Source organism: Podarcis melisellensis, assembly GCF_964234715.1.
Source record: "Podarcis melisellensis genome assembly, chromosome: 10".
Taxonomy (NCBI): Eukaryota; Metazoa; Chordata; class Lepidosauria; order Squamata; family Lacertidae; genus Podarcis; species Podarcis melisellensis.
This window is the reverse complement of record NC_138542.1, coordinates 64,101,689-64,120,782: the sequence shown is the minus strand read 5'-3', so window position 1 is coordinate 64,120,782 and position 19,094 is coordinate 64,101,689. Positions and strand designations below refer to the sequence as shown.

At 40.7% G+C, this 19,094-nt stretch overlaps 1 protein-coding gene across 31 annotated transcripts in view; it reads right to left on the bottom strand.

Moving 5' to 3' along the window:
• The window catches only part of C2CD5 (C2 calcium dependent domain containing 5), a 91,478-nt gene extending 75,180 nt beyond the window's left edge, over positions 1-16,298 (bottom strand). For 4 of the 31 annotated variants that reach the window (XM_081926761.1, XM_081926733.1, XM_081926758.1 and 1 more), the window contains exons 1-6: positions 15,917-16,296; positions 8,662-8,748; positions 8,050-8,221; positions 6,394-6,489; positions 5,194-5,349; positions 2,140-2,338 (exon numbers count right to left, since the gene is read on the bottom strand). In XM_081926761.1, the coding sequence (XP_081782887.1) occupies positions 2,140-2,338; positions 5,194-5,349; positions 6,394-6,489; positions 8,050-8,221; positions 8,662-8,748; positions 15,917-16,006 (800 nt within the window). In that variant the 5' untranslated portion in view covers positions 16,007-16,296. Of the gene's footprint in view, positions 1-2,139; positions 2,339-5,193; positions 5,350-6,393; positions 6,490-8,049; positions 8,222-8,661; positions 8,749-15,916 lie in introns of those variants that run through there. The other 27 variants (XM_081926762.1, XM_081926737.1, XM_081926741.1 and 24 more) reach the window with 13 other exon arrangements.
• Between the last annotated feature and the right edge of the window lie 2,796 nt (positions 16,299-19,094).

Below are 19,094 nucleotides of genomic sequence, written 5' to 3'. Positions count from 1 at the left end.
GGTGCCTGCTAATCTTGTAAAACCTGGATTCAATGCAATTTCTTTAGACTGGCTTGATTCTGTTTCTAATAAATATAAAAATCTTAGCATGCAAGGTGCAACCAGCAAATGGAGAAATAATGTTTTCATTTTCTTTTCAAGATGGAATGACAACAGATATAGGAAGAACATTCTTAGTAGGTTATTAGATGTGTAAAAGCAATGTGGCACTTGCATGGTTTTACTTATGGACCTATGCTTCCACTACAGGGAAGCTTTGTAAAGAAAAAATGTCTTTTAAAAAAAACATGGTTCTTAGCTAAAAGATGGGTATATACAAATTACTCACAATATATGAGTTTCCCATGTTTTCTGATGAAAATAAAACCCAGTAGCCCATACTTCTCTAAACTCTCACTTGTGCTGAGAATTGGAAAAGGCAAGAAACAGCAGGGAAAAAATATATTCTGGGTTGCAGTATTTCTCTCCATACTAACGCTAAAAGGGAAAAAATCTCTACTCTTCCCCGCCAAGCCCTCTGTGCATGCCAGAGGATTTGAGGAAGGATGTATGTTGCAAGATCAAGTAAAGGTTGGCTAGCAAGCCAAGCCAGTATCTGTGGACCAGTCTCATGACTAGCTGAAAACAGAAATAAATAAAAATAGCCAGTGATATTCAAGTTCACAAAGCATTTTGTTTTGATCGTCTGATCAAACTAGCATCAACTTTGAACAATGAATGAAGCTAATTCAGAATAAAGATTTGGAAGCATTTATTTATCTTACCAGTGCAAAAGCAACTTGATTAGCTATCGCACAGACTAACTTTGTCCATATACCCTTCATTAAGCTATCAATTGCTTTCACACAAACCATGTCAGTGTGGTGCTTCCTGCAGCAGCTCATAAAACCTGAGCCAACCTTAGAGGGATATGGAAACAGAATGTGGCAAGTTTAACTGCGGAATTATGGGATAGGTGTGAAACCTAAGGTTCAGCAATCCCAGCAACAGCAGTGTACAAAGAATATTGACAAAATATACAGTTACACAGTGGCGTAACGTGGGGGGTGCAGGGGGGGGCTGGCCGCACCGGGTCCAACATCTGGGGTTTAGGGTTAGGGGGCGCAAATCCACGGGTTAGGGGGCACAAATCCACGGGTTAGGGGGTGCAAATTACTTGCCGTGCTGACAACCCACGCTACGCCACTGCAGTTACAGGAGGGTGAGTCTAACATTTGCACATACCTCAATGTATGAAAATAATTATTTTCAATAATAAGCTCCTAAATACCGGTAATGGATAGTTTTCAAGATTCCAGCTATCTCAACTAGAGCACACATAATCCCAATTTACACACACAGAAAAAACATATGCTGGTCCTTCTCTTAGGGCTGGCATAAAAAAATCTTTATGATGCTGTAAATGTAGCTAGATGCTCTTTCACCAGGCATATACATAGCTTTCCCAAACAAGGTGCTTTCAGGCTGGCATGCTACTATTTTTATTTCACTTGCTCATGCTAAAAACTGAACTCCATGAACTATAAGTGAAGTGAAAGCTTGCCTACTATTTCAGGTCAAAGAGCAGCAAAGACAACTTGGTGCTTCCCTCTCTTATTTAGAATAAAGGCAGATATAAGAACCTGATAGAAAAAGCTTAACACATATTAGCATCTTATGGTATTATAGCATTTAATATTCACATTGTAATACTTTTGTCTCTTATGCAGATGCACATTCAGACTACAAGTACTGGAAACAGAAGGCCTGTTGAAAAATTGTAATATGGCAAAAGATTCTGAAAGACAAAACATTCCATTGATGCAGGTTCACCACCAGTAAAACTCGCACATCGAACTGCAACGTAGAAGAGGCAAACACAATCAGCAGCTCCTTGTGTAACACTGCTAGAATTATATATGGTATGACTGCATAGGCATTTGTCACACAATTTTTATTTCTGCAGCATCTGGTCAAATAGGACCATCAGTTCATTTTGAATCCCCTCAGATTTCTAAATTCCAAAAAATTACCAACAAGATTGGTAGGCAGGAACGTGTGTATGAAATCACAGCAGACAAATGAAATTATGCAAAACTGTATGAGTATATAAACAAAACATGAAAATCTCTTTCCAATGAACATCTGACTCATACTTACTCCTTCATATCTTTGGATGGGGAATTACATGTGGGTAAGAATGCTGATGTGTTACTTAATTTATCCAAGGTACAGGCTGTTCCTATGGCTCGTACTACTAGTCCAGATTCTCCCTCCAGATCAAAACACTGCAAATAGCCAACAACTGCATTCCCTCTCATTTCAAGTACCTTCAAGCCAATCTTCCTTTGCAGCTCTCCTGCAAAAGAGGTGTATGCCAGTTAGCCAGAAATTAACTTAAAATATATTTGCAAGTCTGATAACAAAAAAAAGATGAGAACAGAAAAATGTATTCACATTTAGATAGCATGATTTATTCCCTTTTTTATAATTTTGTGCTCTGTCATCCAGAAGTACATGGGCTTAAGGACTGTTTCACCAGTTACAATTTTACAGATGCATAAAAATATTTTATAGATGCCTATAGAACTGCTACAGGGAAGCTATGGCCCTTCTGATGTGGTTGGACATTCTTCAGGTCTGATGAGCCTTCAACATCTAAAGGGCCATAGGCTCCCTATCCCTGTAGTAGAAATAAGACAGATGCAGATATATGCTTATTTGCAAACAAGTTTCCTGTACACAGGTTAAATTCATGACAACTATATAGTCTGTGAAGTGGCCCTTAGTGTCTCTGCTGAAACTTTTTATAACCATGAAAATAGACGCCAAACATTTTCCAAGCCATTTTCTAATATATTATAATACTGATAAAATAGGAGCTATTATTCAAATTTGCTACACTTTTATTTTAAAACAGCACAATCCTCCAGAGCCTTTCTTCACATGCAGAGGAAGTCCCTAACTCACTGAGGATTTGAGATCCATTGGCTACCCTCTCCTGGTTTAGAGAGCTAGTCAAAGCTGGACCCTGGGTATGGCTGCTGTTGCATGCTGACAGCTTCTAGGAGCAACAGCTGATGTATTAGTGCTAAACAAAACAACAATGGAAAGTGTGTGTGTGTGTGTGTAATCTCTCTAAATATAAATATAAATTATGCCAGCTTCATTCCTATACTCATTTACGCAGTAGTAAACTAAGTTCAGAATAAACATAGGCAGTGCTGAAATCCATTGCCTAGAAAAGAATTTAGAAACACTCTCTAATGTGCAAAATTGATCATCAAGAAATCTCTAGGGAGCAGTGTTAATAGTAGGCAAGTGCATTGAGACTGTAAACCCATCATTAGTACGAGACCAAAAGTGTTTTTCTGCAGACTACAAGCAGACTTTAAATATATTTGTAGATCATTTTCTGTGGCAGGCCCAATTGTGTTGCTCTTGCATGTACTATGTAAGCATTCATAGACTGATGCAAAATTTGAAAATAAATGGACACTGAAACTTTAGCTATACAAAAGAATTACATCTTCTGTATAACAGGATGTAATTTAAATCATCTTTCCATGTTGTTACGGATATTAAAAAACAACCTTCAAAACTAAATGCTTGTGACCACACACCTCCTCCAAACTACAACTGAACATGTCACAAAGCAAGCAATTTATAGAGCATGTGGAGGTGATTGAAGAGCAAAAAGTAGAGAAATGGTGCAGAAATCTCCACAGTCTTTCAGAGGGACTACAACCCCCTCCAAAGGAGGCAATATTCCATCAGAAAGCACATAACAGATTTCCAACTTTTAAATGCTGTAAATAATATACTTTCAGAAAGTAAAAAAAAAAAAATTTTGCTAAGTGCTAGAACTACTATAATTAGTAACAGTGCAAGACAAACAACTGTAGGCTGAATCAGAGGCCAAGTATATGAAAAAGAATCATTAAGCAGTTAAGAGCAGATCTTCACTCATTCAGTGTCTACACTGTTATTCTGTAAAGATTGCTTACATAGTTCAACATTTCAAAATGACCTTTGAAATTCCAACTTTCCAGGGGATACGTGGCTGCTGTATAATGTGAGCTAAAGTTTCAACACAGACTAGAAATCACCACCCCCAAGTTGCAATTACTGTATCTGTTTGTAAATTATTGCTATATTAAGTTACTGTATATGTTAACAAGTGAAATGTTTACCAGTTACTATTAATATGATTTTTTGTAGACTTCCTAATACCCAAGAGAGAAATTGTTTTTATCTGTTTAAAATAAATGTAGAAAGCATTTTCATCATAAAAATAACAAACTAGTTTACTGTATTTGTTTTTTGTTTGTTTTTTTTGTAAAGAATGTAACAGATATCCAGTTCATTTAAAGCTGGTATTAAGGATCAGTGGCCAAGATTGACAACTGTGACAGGTAAGCTTTTACTGGCTGGTGAAACACCTGCATCATATCTCTAAGTGGAGGTCATTCGACAATGTGAGTGTCATAGCAGAGAAGGCCCTCTTTTCAGTCACGTGATGCAACTCTGCTGGACGTGTATGACTAGAAGGGCCTCCCACAATGATGAGCTGGTTTATATAGGGACTGAGCTGGTTTAAACAGAAGGAGGCCCTCAAGTAGTCTGGTCCCAAGCTGTATAGGGCTTTGTAAGAAGAGTAACAAAACGTTACAATCAGTTTGTCAGCAAACAGACAACCAGCACAATTCCTTTGGCACCAAAGTAATATGTGCATGGTAGGATAGTCCATCAAGCATCCTAGCCACTGTATATACCACCAAATCAGCCTCAAGGGCAACTACAAATAGAGTGCATTGCAATAATCCAGTCTAAAAGTTACTTGTTTTATTTTATTTACCAAGATTTATATGAATAGCCTCTACATAATTACTAATGCATTTACTAGCTTGTGGCCAAGTTACCTCTGCGGAGGAACTGGTGCAGCTTGCACAACAGTTGCTGTTGGTGGAATGTTGTCCTAACCACCATGGCCATCTGAGTCTCCAGTGGCAAGGATTGTTCAGGAAGCAGCCCTGAACTACAAACTTGATACTTTTCTATTCTTCCAGGTAATGTTAACTATAAAATGTTCAGCTGGCTTTAAAACACAGTAATAAAATCTGCAAAACATCTCAACAGAAATTAACAGAAATGCAGAGCCTTTATTAGATTAATGTGTGTCTTTTTCAAGGCAATAAATGATATTGTAATTACCTGACATTAATGAAATAAGCCTCTGCCTGGCCTCATTTGATGCCCTTGGTGTACGGATTCGGTCTATCCACTGATATTCTGGATCTTCATTAACCACCAGTTCTTCTACAAACCCATGAATGATTACAGCTTTATAGCACTTTGGAATAGAAGTAGCTGTTAAAAGCATAAGCACAGTGTAAAATATTTAATTATTTAACACAACGATATACTACCTTTTCCCACAACTCATTCCAGGCCGGATTATAATAAAATAATTTGATTTTTTAAAAAATAGAAATACACCCCCCCCCCCGCCAAAAAACCATAAAACACAAAGATAAAAAGCTTACAGATGAATCATGCTAAAAACATCAAGCACTAAAAAGAAATTTTAAAAAGCACTGGTACCAAGAAGCCTCTTGGAAAGAGCATTCCATAGCTGGGGCACCACAGCCTCCCCAAAAAAGCCCCCTTGCTAGTTGATACCCATCTCACCTCCAAAGGAGGCATTCGGAGTAAGGGATCGCAAAAGGACTGCAAAAGTGTGGGTAGTCTGGTATGAGATTTGTGGCTCCTTCAGCTATCTGGATGCCAAAATTATTAAGGGTTTAAATATATGTATGTATGTATGTATGTAGGCACGTGGGTGGCGCTGTGGGTTAAACCACAGAGCCTAGGGCTTGCCGATCAGAAGGTGGGTGGTTCGAATCCCCGCAACGGGGTGAGCTCCCATTGCTTGGCCCCTGCTCCTACCAACCTAGCAGTTCAAAAGCATGTCAAAAGTGCAAGTAGATAAATAGGTACCGCTGTGGAGGGAAGGTAAATGGTGTTTCCGTGCACTGCTCTGGTTCGCCAGCAGAGGCTTAGTCATGCTGACCACATGACCCAGAAGCTGTACGCCGGCTCCCTCGGCCAGTAAAGCGAGATGAGCGCCGCAACCCCAGAGTCGTCCGCGACTGGACCTAACGGTCAGGGGTCCTTTTACCTTATTATGTATGTAAGTATGTATGTATATATGTATGTATGTATGTATGTATAAATCCATTTGCTTTGAATTGGGGATGGAAACAAACAGGCAGTCTCTTCTGGCACTTGTATTCTGCACTAACTGACTATTTTCAATCTAGAGAATATAAATCTTAAAAGCTTTATTTCTTTAGTACATCACTTATCTCATTTTTCACAGACAATTTTTTCCAACTATGGTTTTAGACTTACTGCAAAAAAATTTAACTCCACATGATGACTGTCTAAAACGATTTAAATCATTGAAGAGGTCTACTTTCACCACCACATTGATCTCTCCACGTATACCTGTTTGTAAAAAATATGCGAGAAAGTGAGAATTTGTATTACAATAGAAAAATAGTCTTCCATGATTGCTTTAAATATCGGAATACCATTGTCAGCCCAAAGACTCCCAAGGGGGTTCAGAATTAATTAAAGAACAGAAAACAATAGATAATCTATTAAAAGATGGTAAAAACAGAGCCACAAAAATACTAAAAATCAAATAGGTACTCAAATGAAAACTAAACACACCACATGGACTGGGCAATGGGGGTACTGGTAGATAATGTCCTTTCACATGTCACCAGATTCTTCCTGACTGAGAAGTAACCTATAAAAGGGCCTCTAATGAAAATTTTAATAACTGGGCAGATGCAACTGGAACATTCTTATTCAGTATTTCAGTCCCAAATAGCAATGGAATATTCTTTATTCTATGGCATCACATATTATAGTATATCCATGATATACAACATGGAATACAACATGAAAGGTATGAGCAACTTTTATAGTGAATTAAAACTGCTTGGGAACCTGCATCTTGGGAAGATAAAAACAACCACAGTCTGCAACAGTGTCAAACTGGAGAGTATGTCAAGAACAGATCTAAATAGCTGCAAGAAACCCTCCATAGTTATGTCCTAGCTGAAGGATGGTGTAAGCCTGATGTCAAGTAAAACTTACTGCTTCAGCACATTGCTTCACCACTCTGTGAACTCTAATCCCTTGAAACATGAGTCAAAGCCAGTAAGTTCATCAGGAAACTGATTGAGGAACACCCTTAATGACCCTATGTCATGTGCTGTATCCTTTTTAAAAGAGTGCAAATCATTCCATAACACAGGTCTACTTAAAATAAAAGGCATTCCTTCCATAACTAGTTTTTTAAGGAAAGCTTTTCAGAAAATATTATGATGGCAGAATGTGATTTAAAGATTACACCTGGTATTCTTAAAATTATCTTAAAATGTTAAGTATAACTTAAGTGACCACATTAAGTATATGGTGCAGAATTATTTGATTTGTTTCTAAAATTAATTTAAATTAAATTTCTTTCCACAAAGTTAATGTAGACATATCAGTACTAATCGTTTATTATTGTTGGTTTTGTAACTGTTGTTTATAAAAACAGCATCACACACATACACACACACACACACAAACTTACATTACACAGGGCAAGATCCAACTAGATCACTAACTTCTGTGAGTCTACTAACAATGAAGATCACACAAAAGCTGCATCACAACAGCTATTACACAGCACTGTTTAGGTATTGCTCATATATTATATTATATTATATTATATTATATTATATTATACTATTTTTGTCCAGATTTTCCGGGATTTAGCATTGGAAGATTTGTCATCCCAGTGCTATGATCCATGGCAAAAGAAAAAATGGCATAACTTTAAACACAACTTCTTTCTTTGAAACAACATGTGAAACTGAAAGAACTCAACTGATGTCTCAGGAAAACTTAAAACTAATTTGTATTTTAAATGGCACAATGAGTCTACCCCAACACTCCTAAACGATTTGCCAAATAAAATATGTTTTAAAACAATGTTAAAAATCTCACCATGTATCGTATCATAAATTGGAAACCAGCCAGAAATAACTGTAGCTGCTTCACTGTAGAGGAGAGGATCAATATCAATGTAAACTTTTCCAATGGCATCATTAGCACTATAAGTATCATGATCAAGAACAGTTATCTGCAGAGGCTCATCTTGTAGATCTTCATCATCCACCTAGAAAATAAAAATATGGAGCTTCAAAATTTCACAAGGCAGAATCTCTATTAACAAAACCTTTATTGATTCAAAATTGCTAGTTTAAATTCCCTGTGGAGCATACAATAAAGATTAACATGAAACTGGTAGGAGACTCAAAACTACGAATTCCAAATAGTTCTGTTCAGATGACCACTACAAAACATCCACTTCTGTTCTTCAACTAGTTTGTTTTTCTGTCTGAAATGGGAACTGCAATTAAGTTTTTTGCTACAGTTTATCTAAACAATCCAAAATCAGAAACCAGTTTGATCTTCTTTCTTTGGACAAACCAGATTAAATTAAGTACATTTTGTGCTGATTCAGACAAAATGAGGAGCTGCTGTTAGTTGAAAATGGACATTCTTTGGGCTTACTCAATAATTTGCTTTGAAGTCTACCTTTTTTGTTGAATTTACCTCAAATTTAAACCATTCAGAATTCCACTGAGGATTGAGAGATTTGGGATACACATCTGTCTTAAATGTGGTGTTTCCAAACTTCACCTGAAAAATATACCAAAAAAAAAAAAGACAAATTGAAGCAAAATCTTGTTCTCCACCTTTTTCCAAAACTTACACTTTTAACGTAAAGTTAGTGCCATGCAATTGTTTTCAAACATTTGACAGACCATTGCTACATGTCTGTAAGGTGGGCCTTTAAATGTGATTGCTCTGACTTAACACTGTGAGTTCTTTGAAATTATAAAGCTGGGGAGGTGGAAATTTTTGTCCTGGTATGCCAAGTCACAACCCCAACATCTAGATTGGCTCAGAGTTCCAAACTAGATAGTAACCAGCTTACATCTTCAATTCCAATGCAGCTGGTAAGCAGCTAGCACTTCTATCCCTCAGCAGTTAGTCTGTTATACCTCCTAAGAGACAGCAAACAACAATGCATAGGCTCAGAAGACTCTGAAGATGATTACTGAATGCGCATGAGAGAAAACAGTGTGTGGTTTATAGCAGAACAGTGAGAATGAGAGAAAATGAGTGGTGCGAAAGAAAATGGCTGTGCTTATATGGGAGATGAAAAGTGGGCTAGACAGTGAAAACTATCTGCTCACTGTACAGTGTTTGTGGGTGAGCATGCTTGCAGATTCTACACATAATTATTGAACATGTGAGCAAGTGAAGGACTTATACACTTGTAGATTATATCGTGAAAAATGAAAAACAAGGCAGAAGGAAAATTAAGATGTTCGGGGGGGGGAATGTAGAGCAAGGTCCCTTCAGGATTCATCTCCCAACTACAGCTCCATCAATACACATGTAAACTAATGTGTAAGATGGAAAGTTTCTATTCACATACAGAAGAGAGATTAAAAACGAGTACTAAAGCTATTTAACATGTGCAATTTTCTAATAGATGCAACTTTGAAATCTTTAGGATTCAACACATATTTAATCAAAAAGACTCAATATCCCAAAATTTGAGAGGAGCTTGTCTGGAAAATTAACCAAATTAGAAAATTTCCAAGCAAACACATCTAGCTAAAACACCTTGGGCTTCCTCCCTCAAACAACCATGAGACTGAAGGGCTTCTCGTTCATTTTTCTGCCTCTCAGTCTCCCTACCTTGCCCACAGAACTCTGCCTATCTCTAGGTTCTGTAAAAGGCCAACTGTCCTTTAACTTCCCCCATGTTTTTGAACATTCTATGGCTAACAGCTTGATTCACTCAGGAAATAGAATGTTCATCAACATTCATCACATTCCTATGGCTCAGCCAACATTGTCAGAAGCTTCATAACTGCTACAACGAAATTATTTAGTCTATTAATATACAGTAGGATCGCATCTTGAAGGATGTTCCAGGGGGTGGCATGTAAAGTCAAAATCGTGTATAATCAAAACAACCTCCTGGAACTACCCCTGTGCAAGCAATCTTACCTTCCAGAGCCAGCACAAGATCTCGCAGGGCCATCCAAGATCTCATGCAGGCCTCCAGAGCTCACAAGAGTTTCTCAGCGCCTGATAAGCAAGGCACAGAGCTTAAAGGCTCTTTCTGCACATGGTTTTTTGTAATCTACAGAAGAATCATAGCTAATTTTAAAGAGCTGAGGACAGGGAAGAATTAGTATTTATTTTGAAAACCTCAAAAAGTGTTACCAAATTGTGGCATTCCACTTGCAAAGCAGACAACCACTCGCACAAATGTGAATTCTCTTCTCCCCATACTCCTCCAAAATATGCTCCAGATGGCTGAGGCATCTCCAGAACTAGTTTGGAAAGGCGTGGGGTTGGGGAGAAAGAGAAAGGAGTCCCATTATGTCTGCTGGTGAAATGTTGGATCTCACTCAAAGAGACTAAAGGTTAGTTATTATACAGTATTTCCTTTTCCTATTTGTATAATTGGAACACAATCGACACAAATCTTCTTAATGTTGGAAAGTTTAGGTGCATGTTCAACTAAGAGAACAAGCACAGTTTTTTCAGATGGCCACAAAGTTTTCTGCATCAGACTTGTATCTGACCTTTCAGGCATTACAAAGGCTTGACTTCCAATGTTTCCACCCACTGCATTTTGAAGAGCAGAATACAGAACAGAGGCATTCCACAGTGTTGTAATAGTATTTAACATGGAAGATTAAAGGTCAGTATTTTAAGCACACTTTTGTACAAAAATAAGTGAAATTAATATCTTTCTATGTGATTATTTACATACATACATATTTTTTTTGTGTGCTGACTTTCCGCAGTCTACAATTGTCACAGAAGTTTATAAACAGCTAAATAATGTGAACAACCATGCCTCCTTCAAGGTGGCCCAAAATGAACCCTCTGGTAAAGTTGTATTCATTACCATATACACAAGAGCAGGCAAAGCCTCTCAGCTGGCTGTCACCAGCTAGGACAGAAGAAAGTCAGGAGAGAAAATTGTTGACCAGACTTCCCCAAGTACTTAGTTCACAACCTCAGGTGAAATCCATCACCCATGCAACTGCTAAGGGGACATCCTATACAGTTCCTGAAACTGGCTTGTTATCCAAGACAGATCATATTTCAAGCATATCAGAGTGAGTGATATTTGATTCCAAAGAATCACAGTCATCCAACTGTATCAGCCTCCTGTCTTTCCTAAGCAACACTGTCAGATGGCATTCTGCAGTTGCAATATCAGTGGGAAATATTTCTTTTGCCACCACAACCACCATAAAATAAGCTCTTAAATGGGCTTTAAACCACATTTGGTTCCCAATTGTGCCCTGAATTATCACCAGATGTGCTCTAGCTGACATTGCAACTGATTTTAAAACAGTGTAAATGAACCAACAGTGGATAACAGAAATGACTTAAATCTAGTTATCACCTTTTTTGCAAAGGCTCTTTGTCTTTAACACCCACATGAATTCCCACATCACAGAGAGGCCTTGATGGGGGAAAGTGTAGAAACTACTTGTATGCCCAGGTCTCTGCAGGGCTGTCTTTGCCCAGGGGTGCAAGAGGTGTAGGGCACCTGGGCAGCGAATTCTGGGGGGCGCCAAGTGCCACCCGCGGAATCCGCCTAAGCTCTTAAATACCTACCTGTTATGAAATAATAAATAATTTTGATCAAGCTAGAAAAACAAAATACATATATACCTAGGTATTACCGAAATGTATACCTACTGTTTCACTAAAGGACTTTCGACTTTGTGCGTTCATTTACCAAAGATGCACCGTGCCAGTGGCGGCGCTTGTTAGACTCAATGACGGCGCTCACAACTAAATTTGGGGGCGCTGGGTGGTTCTTTGCACCCCAGCGGCACATATGCTGAAGACTTTCTTCTTGCCTCTTGCCTCTGCATTGTCCAGGATTAAAGGTAAAGGTAAGGTAAAGAGACCTCTGATCATTAGGTCCAGTCGTGACCGACTCTAGGGTTGCGGTGCTCATCTCGCTTTATTGGCCGAGGGAGCCGGCGTACAGCTTCCAGGTCACGTGGCCAGCATGACTAAGCCGCTTCTGGTGAACCAGAGAAGTGCACGGAAACACTGTTTACCTTCCCGCCACAGCGGTACCTATTTATCTACTTGCACTTTGACATGCTTTTGAGCTGCTAGGTTGGCAGGAGCTGGGACCGAGCAACGGGAGCTCACCCCGTCACGGGGATTCGAACCGCCGACCTTCTGATCGGCAAGTCCTAGGCTCTGTGGTTTAACCCACAACGCCACCCAGTTAGTGTGCCAGCTGCACCTGTTCCTTTAGATATCTGATTTGGCCAGTGACACAAGCCTTAGTTACGTTCTGTTTGGGTTACTCTAATAAGCTCTATGCAGGGCTGCTTTTCAAAGGTGCTCAGAAAGCTGCAGCCAGATTGTTGACTGGGGCTGGTTGTAGGAAGCATACGACTCTTTTGCTACAACACCTTCACTGACTGTTTCTGGCAAAATTCAAAGTACTGGTTATCCCCTTATAAAGTCCTACACAGCTTAGGTCCAGGCGATCTGAAAGACTGTATTCCCCCAAACAAACCTTTGAGACCTTCGGGGAGGCCCTTCTCTTGGTCCCACTGCCCTCCCAGGCATGCTTGGCAGGGGCATGGGTGAGGGCTTTCTTGGTGGCTGCTCCCAGACTTTGGAGCTCCCTCCCTAGAGAAGCAAGACTGTCTCCCTTCTTGTTGTCCCAATAATTTATGGGAGAAATTTTGATATGCTTTAAATAGAATTAAAACTGTATACATATATATAATCTATCAATGTTTGATAGGTTTTTAATTATTGTTTTTTCTATGTTTTTATCAGTTCATATTATTATCTGTAAGCTGCCTTGGGCCCCATCAGTGGGAAAGGTGGGGCATAAATAAATTATTGTTGTTGCTGTTATCATTCTCATCATTATCATTTCTGAACATTATACAAGTCTTAAAAACACAGAAGCTCTGTGAGGAAAAAGATGGCAAGCATTCTCCCTACAATAAGCAGGCATAATAGGTGCATTACGTATAGAAGTCTGCAAAGCAATTACTGTATTAAAGGCACAATAATTGTTATATGTGAGAAACTGACAACCCTAAACATGTCAATTGTCAATTTAGTACAATGAATAATAATTTGCTTACATGTGAGAGATAAAATTTCAGGCTCTTGTTCATTAAAGAGGTAGAAAAAAGCCCACCAAACATAGTCACCAAGACCACAAAATCAGTTTTCAATGCCTGAACTGAGCTCAGGGACAAGTTAAATAGTAAAGATAGTATTTCTGAGTATGAGCCAAGTGTTGTTCCATCACTACTGAAGAAACACAGCCAACACCTATCTATAGCTAATAAAAGGAAAGCATATGGTACAAAAAATATGAAATGACATTTCTCCTTTTTTAAACTAAGCATTGGGGAAAACAATTCCTTGAATAATTACTTCAAATATTACATTAAACCACTTTCATGTAGACCTTTTATACCAGTACTGTATAAGAAATAAAATCTTCATGTAGACTACTATGCGCAGCATACCGGGCAACTTCATATATTATGTTTCTTTACAAGTAGACGTGTTCTGCCTGTATGTGTACTCAAATATCTGTAACACACGTTTCTGGTCACATGCAAATACACATGCCAAGAGTGGCTCTAGCTCTCTGCCATAAGTGCACTGGCCAACACACAAGCACCTAGCTCACAAGCCGGGAAAACAAGTTACCATCTATATCAGGCCTGTGTGACATGCAATTCACCTAGTTGTATATAATCCAGCAGCCATGTCCTGTGAACTACAAGGTACTTGATAACTACTGTTTGTACAATTCTCAGCAAGAACTGAACACAGATTTGATCAAGAGGTTGGAGCAACAATATTTTACACTTTTTAGTTTAGAAAAGGAGAGGACGTGGAGGAGGACAAAGACTCTTCCTCCCCCAGTAGCAAAGCAAACATCAAATGGACATTGCAGGGGACTGGACTAGATGACCCACTGAGTCCCTTACATCTCTGTTGTTCTATGTTTCAATGAAATTGCAAGACAATAGATTTTTGGTTGGATATTAGGAGATTAATGGTAAGAGGGGCAGGTGAGGCAAATCAACCTGGGAAGGTAGCCTGACCAACTAGAAGATGGAAAATTCTAATCCTAAACCTTTGCTGCCTTGTGGGACATCTTTGGGAGAAAAAAGGTTAAGGAGCAAACACTACATAAATTCGGAGTGGAGTCCCTAAGATGGCTGTATGGCTCTTTGTACGCCTCCTTCCGCCAATTCCTACAGCCAAGCTGGTGCCAAACATATTGCTCTGCTTTCCTTTGGACCACATCAGCGAGGCCAAGAGGGGGTTCTTGTCATTTGGGCAGCCCAGGACCTTTATATACACTGTCCAGGCTGTCACTTTGTCACTTTGGTGCTGCTAACACAGGAGTTTGACTTCAACACTGGAGGCGTACTCCATTATTTCTCGACACACACAAATGTCAACAACAGAGAATACTGCTGTAATAACCTTACATATAATCTGATTAAGAATATACCATACATTCATGCTCATTTTCTATTCAACCTGGCCCTTTATAAAACCTTATTTAGAATTTTTATATCTTTATTTTCCCTTTTCTGTCATATAGTGTATTCACCAATGTATGTGCTTTTCAAGTTGCTTGGGAGATCTTTCTGGGTGACAAGTGACCAGTAAGTAGTAATAATGCATTGTGATTAGTTGCTTATTTAAGGTGTTCATACATGCCACTTGCTTTTCACGCAGGCCTCGCAAAGTGGTTTGATTGGTTTGATCTACTGAACGATTTATTAAATAATCAAACAATAACAGAACATGAAAAAGACACACACATGCATACACACACGTATGTATTTTACTGTGTGCTGTATGCAAATTTAGGCAATTATTGTTTTCTGTTATTACGGTACTTATGGTAGGTGTGTTTTTTTCCCCTTAAATGTTATGTAAGATGATATACTGAAGTATTGCATGATTCCCCCCTCCCCTTATGGTATTAAATAGGTGCATAATAATAATAACAATTTATTACCTGTACCCCACCCATCTGGCTATATATTTCTGCAAGTTGCTTGGAAAACTTTGGGTGACAAGCGACTAGTAAGTTTAATAAGCAAATAAAATAAATTGCATTTTTGGCACCTGCTAAAAACACCACTGTTTAGAGAAGTTGAGATGATTCTAATTTGTTTTAGTATTTTAACTCTTGTATGTTTTAAAGTAGGGTTGTGATTTTTGTGTGTGAGAATTTTATCCTAAATCACTTTGAGGTGGTTGTTTTTTTTAACAATGGGGGGGTGTGCAGAAAACTATTCCACAAAAATTATACACCCCTTGATTGTATTTATTTTTAACGAAAGCGCATTACAAAAAACATAAATACAGTAATAATAATAACAACCCAACACCTTACAAAACGAGCTAAAACCACCTCGACTTCCCAAACATCTGGCTAGTCTAAAAAGCGGGTAGGCTTTTTTGTTTTTGTTTTTCTAAGCATGCGCAGGAAAGGCGCCTGCTGGACCTCAAGTGGCAGGGAGTTCCGAAGTTTTTCACGAACAGGAGGAGGGCGCCGCGCGGCGCCAGCCCCGCCGGTCGAAGCGCCGAGGCGAGACGACCTCGGAAGCACAAATGGCCCCCGGCAAATCAATAAATGCGAAGAGCCGCAGGTGTATTGACCGGGGCCGAGCCCTGAGGAGAGACAGAGACCGAGAGAGAGAGAAGCCCCTCCCGCCTTCCCGCCCCTTCAAACCTCCACGAAGGCGTCTGTCAGGTCACTGGCTCGGTCCATGACGGGCAGGTGCCGCCCCGCCACAATCTTGACCTTCAGCTTCCCGGGCATCTTCCTTTCGCCTCAGTCCCCTCCTCCTCTTCACCTTCCGCCCGGGGCGGCTGAGGTAAAAGCCCGAGGCGGGCGGCCCATAGAGCGGAGGCTCCGTCCAAGGAAAGCGGTGGCCGGGGGGGGGGGGAGAGAGCGCAGAGAGACCGAGGCAGAAACGGTGTAAACGTCGCCCGTGCGCATGCGCATCCCCCCCGCGCGCGCTCGGGCGCGAGCAGAAGGTACCCTCCCCAACGGCCCTCCCCGAGCGCATTAAGCACGAGGCTCTCCACGGCTAGGGCTGCGGCGGCTCCCCGCGCCTGCGCACTCGTCGAACAACATCGCTCCTCTCGTTCCCTTCACCGCCCCCCTCCCGCCGATGATTTTCCTTCCCTCAGGCCTGCTTTCCCTGTGTCTGCGCATGCGCGAAAGGGAATGCGGTTACGACGGGTGACAAGAGACGATGGCGACTTCCGCGCAGGCGCGTTAGCTTGCAGGCCTGTTGCCATTAGCCGGCTAACTGTCTCAGCGCTGAAGGGGGTCGTTTTAAATAAATTATTTTAAATGATTCTCGGGCTTCCACCCATTGGACCTCTTGTTTTGGGGTGGGGAGAAAGGGGCGCGTCCTCCTCGTCAACCCGTTATTTAAAACAGGGCGGATAAAGCGCGAGCCGTCGGTGGAGGCCAGAGCAGTATCGAGCGCCGAGTCGCCGATAGGAGCCCGGCTTGCGGTTGCCTAGGTTACCTTCCCAGGCCGCGCGGGAGAGCACCGAGCTGGAGATTGATGGGCTTTTCCATGCCTGCAAGCGGGGTTTTGTCGCTGCTGCGGCTGCACCTGCAGCTGCGTTAAAAGGCCCTTTTTATTTGCCACGTGAGTTTAATGTTGTTATAATAACAGTGGTGTATATACCTCCCGATGCAAACACTACTACAGCTATGGGCCACCTGCTAACTGCTATTAGCAAACAGCAGCGGGCCCACCCGGATGGAGCATTTGTGGTTGCTGGTGATTTCAACAGAGCCGATTTAAGGACTGTGCTTCCTAAGTTCCACCAGTATGTTGATTGTCCCACTAGGGGGGGAAATACCCTGGACCGAGTATATAGTAACATCATGCATGGATACAAGACCAAGCCCTTGCCCAATTTGGGACAGTCAGACCACATATCTTTACTTATGATACCATCATATAGACCTCTCGTACGCAGAATTAGACCATCAACTAGAGAGATACGAGTGTGGCCAGTAGGTGCATCTGAGCAACTTCAAGATTGCTTTCGGAGCACCGAGTGGTCGCTTTTTGTGGAGAATAATGTGGACACATACGCTTCAACAGTACTGTTCTACGTTAAAAGCTGCATTGATGTTGTCACTACCACCAAACAAATACGGGTGTTCCCTAACAACAAGCCCTGGCTAAACAGGGATGTGTATCTTCTGTTAAAGGCAAGAAATGCTGCTTTTCACTCTGGTGATGCGCAACAGTATAGAGAAGCCAGAGCCAAATTGAAAAAGGGCATTAGAGATGCCAAAGCTATGTACTGCCGGAGGATCGAAAAGCATTTTGAGAGCTCCAACCCTCGTCGAGTATGGCAAGGCCTGCGACAAATTACAGGGCAAAATATTAAAAACGAACTGGCTAGCAGCAGTGCGCACCTGGCTGATCAACTGAATCAATTCTTTAGTCGCTTCGAGGTGGGAACTGGAACTACCGTCACTACAGCATTGGCTACCAGCATATCAGAAACTATTACTGATAAACAACCATTTTTATTACAGACCTCTGACGTACAACGTGCCTTTCGGAGCATTAACATTAGGAAGGCAGCTGGACCGGATGGAATCATGGGACGAGTTATTAGGGACTGCACTGCAGAATTAGCTGGTGTATTTACGGACATTTTTAACCTATCCCTGTTGCAGGGTTCTGTCCCTACCTGCCTGAAGACATCGATTATAGTGCCAGTCCCCAAGCAGTCAGTGGTGGTATCCCTCAATGACTATAGACCAATAGCCCTAACATCTGTCGTTATGAAATGTTTTGAGAGATTGGTGCTAGATCATATTAAGGCTGGTCTTCCATCCACTCTAGACCCGTTCCAGTTTGCATACAGAAGAAACAGATCTACTGATGATGCTATTTCCATCGCTGTCCATACTGTACTGAGTCATCTAGAACGACAGGGAACCTACGCAAGGCTGTTGTTTGTGGACTACAGTTCTGCCTTCAATACAATTCTGCCAGACAGGTTATTCCTTAAAATGACCAATTTGGGTATACATCAGAAGATCTGTCTGTGGGTAAGGAATTTCCTGACTGATAGGCCGCAGACAGTGAGAATGGGACCTTACTATTCTTCTACTCTAGTATTAAGCACAGGAGCCCCTCAGGGATGTGTGCTAAGTCCCTTTCTCTATTCCCTGTACACATTTGATTGCACCCCACTGTATAAGTCCAACACAATCATCAAATTTGCGGATGATACAACAGTGGTGGGGCTCATTAGTGAGAACGATGAGACTGCTTATAGGAAAGAAGTACAGGGGTTAATTCAATGGTGTAAAGAAAACAATCTTATGCTTAACACCAAAAAAACCAAAGAACTCATAATTGACTTTAGGAGAAAGAAAAGTGTATTTTTACCATTGCACATAAATGGCGAGGAGGTGGAGAGGGTTGGTAGTTTTAAATACCTGGGCATTTATATCTCTGAGGACCTCTCATGGACTGCAAATATTAATATGGTTGTGAGGAAGGTGCAGGGGAGGTTGTATTTCCTGAGAATGCTCAGGGGACTGAATCTATCTCAGCACCTACTTCTGTCCTATTATCACAGTACCATCGAGAGTGTCTTAACCTATAGTATATTATCGTGGTATGGGAGGAGCTCTGAAATGGATTAAAAAGCTTTACAGAGAATAATTAAAATTGCCCAGAATGTTATTGGGCTCCAACTACCAACCCTGGATGAGATCTTCACGTCTCGCAGCTTCAAGAAGTCACACAATATCCTGAGAGATCCCACCCATCCTGCTCACAACTTCTTTGAATTGTTGCCTTCGGGCAGAAGATATAGGACAATGAAAACACGAACCACACGCCTTCTGAATA